At 37.4% G+C, this 3,034-nt stretch overlaps 1 protein-coding gene across 1 annotated transcript in view; it reads left to right on the top strand.

Moving 5' to 3' along the window:
- The window catches only part of LOC106535787 (receptor-type tyrosine-protein phosphatase N2), a gene marked incomplete at its 5' end in the record, with an annotated part of 35,435 nt that overhangs the window by 28,301 nt on the left and 4,100 nt on the right, over positions 1 to 3,034 (top strand). Inside the window, 1 exon segment of the mRNA XM_014032872.1 lies at positions 1,616 to 1,680. Within this exon segment, the coding sequence (XP_013888326.1) occupies positions 1,616 to 1,680 (65 nt within the window).

Here is a 3,034-nt window from a genome sequence, read left to right as displayed (position 1 = left end):
GAGTATAACATTATAACATGATATAAAACTCAAAAAAGTGGATTTTACATGATATTGCCCCTTTAAAAGAAAAAAGTCACAACAAAATAAAACTAAACTATGATGAAAAAATCCCAAACTATTATAACGTCGGCATTAACACAAAGAAATGTCTAAACAAGCATGGGACTATACAAAAAACAACAGTTGCACAAAACTAAACCTTGATTAAAATATTTAAATATTCTGATAAAACTCCAGCAGAAACTCAGAAAAGACATGAACTTTGGTCCTGTTTTTTTAATGAAAACTGTTTCTTTGTAAGCAGCAGAACAGGAAGCCTTAGAGATTTATTGTGAGAATCAGAGGATTTTACCCTCAATAATAAAATGTGCCGTTGTTGCTTTAAACAGTTTTTATGTCGATACAAAAAGATCTTTTATGGGGCGTCTGAATATCTTTTTATTGAAGTTATTTTATTGGCTTTGAAGAGTTATTTTTTATGAACCTCTGGGTTTATGAAGGCAGTGGGACCCGAGCAGGAGGCTGTAATCCTTTAAGTTCCACCCAAATCCTCCCGAATGAAGTTCTGAGAATATGAACAAAGTGAGCTGATAAGATGAACAAGGAGCTGCCTGACAGCTTTCTGTTTTTGTTTTTCCTTGCTTCTTCCAGCTGACTTTTATTTGCTCCTTCACACTTCAGTAGTTTTATACTTTTACTGTTTAGCAGCTTTTTTTGTTAATCTGAGGCAAATATTTCAGGTGTTTTATTGTTTTAATAATGATGATTTTGACACACACACACACACACACACACACACACACACACACACACACACGTGCATCTGTGCCTTGATTTTGCCCGACGCCGGAGCTGCTCCAGAGTAAAGCCACACAGATCGGGTCTCACCGACAGGAAAAAGAACGAAGCACAACTTCCATATTTTTACAGTAATTAACCAAAAAACAAACCAGTTTTGTCGAAACCCTTCCTATATTAATAAATATATGTAAATATTGATACATAAATGCTGTCAAAATGCATCGTTCTGTTTGGAAAGCTGATGGAAACATGCAGCGTGCAACATATGAATACATAAAACATGTTGATTTTATTTTGAAATGAAAAGTTTCACAAACACAACATGGATATGGTTTCACCTGTGTTTACTCATCTACCACAGAAGGAGTTAGTTTGCGCTGACTTCAGTAATGTGTCTTTGCAGACTCCTTAATGTTTGCTCGTCTGAAGGAAAAGGAGCAGCATCAGTCTGGTTCTGATCTTTCTGAATATCTGCACAAATACTGAGATTAGATTATTGTTTTTAAAAGAGGCTAAAATGTTTTGGCTTAAAACAAGCCAAGAAAGAGAGAGTACACACATTTATTTTGAGGTCATTTAACATATTTGTTTAATATTAAGCTGAATAACAGTCTCGACTTGTTGCTTTCTGTTGCCCTCACAGAGGTTTTGCCAGCGTTTTTTCCTAAATATACTTATTTTCTTGCCTTACGACAGGTTTAAAGAAGCCAAGTTATATTTGAAATGTAACTGTTTAGATCAGAAACATCACCTGATGAAGCCCAGAAGGGTTAACCTGGTGATAAAAACCACTCTGTTGTTGTGTSTGCAGTGACGGTGCTGGAAGGAGTGGAACCTACATCCTGATCGACATGGTCCTCAACAGGATGGCTAAAGGTGGGTGTGGCCTCTTCTCTCTCATCCTCATCATCCTTTTCCCCACTGAAAACAAGAATTACCTGTCATCAGGGTTGTTRTTTCTGTTTTAAGGATATTAAGATAATTAGAGGGGGGTTAGGCACAAATGATGACCGTTTCCYTTAACACAGTCACCGCTCTACGTTCTGCCTCAGAGCAGTGAAAAAAAAACATTTTTTACTCTGTGAGTTCCATCTAGCAGTTTGTTTAAACACTCCTAATGACTCTGTTTCATTACCTCAGTCGGCACTTTAGTGTCATAACGCAGCATCTTTTTTTTCCTCCCCGAATGCCAACAAAACCCAGTTAAACAATAAAATCTGGAGGAAGAGTGGATGTGAATTACACAACTACACAAAGTACTGACATAAAAGCTGACCCTGGACACYTTCACTGAGTTCGACGCAGAACGTATTCTGAAGGATCGGCGTGTTTCAAATAAACGTGATGGATTGTTTACTTCCTGGGGTTTTACTGAGGYTTTTCCAATAAAGCTAAACTMCAGCTGAAACTGTCAGTCGAAACGGGTTCATGTGAATGTTTCTCCCTGAAAGGTGTAAAGGCAGCACAGTGTTGGTGTGAGTAGAGCTTCAGTGTGTGAAGACTAATATGATTAAAGGGGGGGTGTTGTTTTTTCCAGGCACATGGTTCAGTTCTGTCATAATCCAGTAACTATGTTACCTTCAATATCAGATAAATTAGACTTTGCATCATAGGAGGGGTGCGCTGTGGGGCGGAAACTCTGCTGCAAACTGAGCTCCAGGGAGGAGCTTTGGGTAAATGGGCGGAGCTTTGTACCAGTAAGTGTTCAGGCAGCTTCACATGGCTTCAGGAGATTGAAGGATTTCTCAAACGTGCATGAATGAGTCAAGGCAACATTCTGGTATGTTTTAGATGAAGGAATAACATAACGTGATATAAAATCCAAAAAGGTTGATTTTGTGTAACACCCCTCCCTTTAAGTTTATGAAAACAGTTTTTTAAGGATATATAACTGCGCTTTGACTTTTGGAAACAAGTTAATTCATGTATCCGACTCCCGTCTGGCCCACAAAGGAAACCATAAATCCACTTGTGGACATCACCTGTGCAAAGATTAATGCTGCTAAAATGAACTGGAGCAAAGTTACAGAGGTTTTAATAAAAAGTATTTTAGTGTTTTGTCTTTCTGCACAGGACGGACCATGATGGTTCATTAATAAATGTTAACAAATCTGAAGTTTTTACATCCAAAAGTTATTTTTTATTACCTGCCTGAAAAGATTTAATGAATGTTTGTTCTTTTGAAAAAATATCCAAACATTTATTTGTCACCATATATATTATATAAAAG

The sequence above is a fragment of the Austrofundulus limnaeus genome, unplaced genomic scaffold (genome assembly GCF_001266775.1).
Source record: "Austrofundulus limnaeus strain Quisiro unplaced genomic scaffold, Austrofundulus_limnaeus-1.0 Scaffold1564, whole genome shotgun sequence".
Classification (NCBI taxonomy): domain Eukaryota; kingdom Metazoa; phylum Chordata; class Actinopteri; order Cyprinodontiformes; family Rivulidae; genus Austrofundulus; species Austrofundulus limnaeus.
The sequence above is the reverse complement of the archived record's forward strand: the minus strand, read 5'-3'. Positions and strand labels throughout refer to the sequence as shown.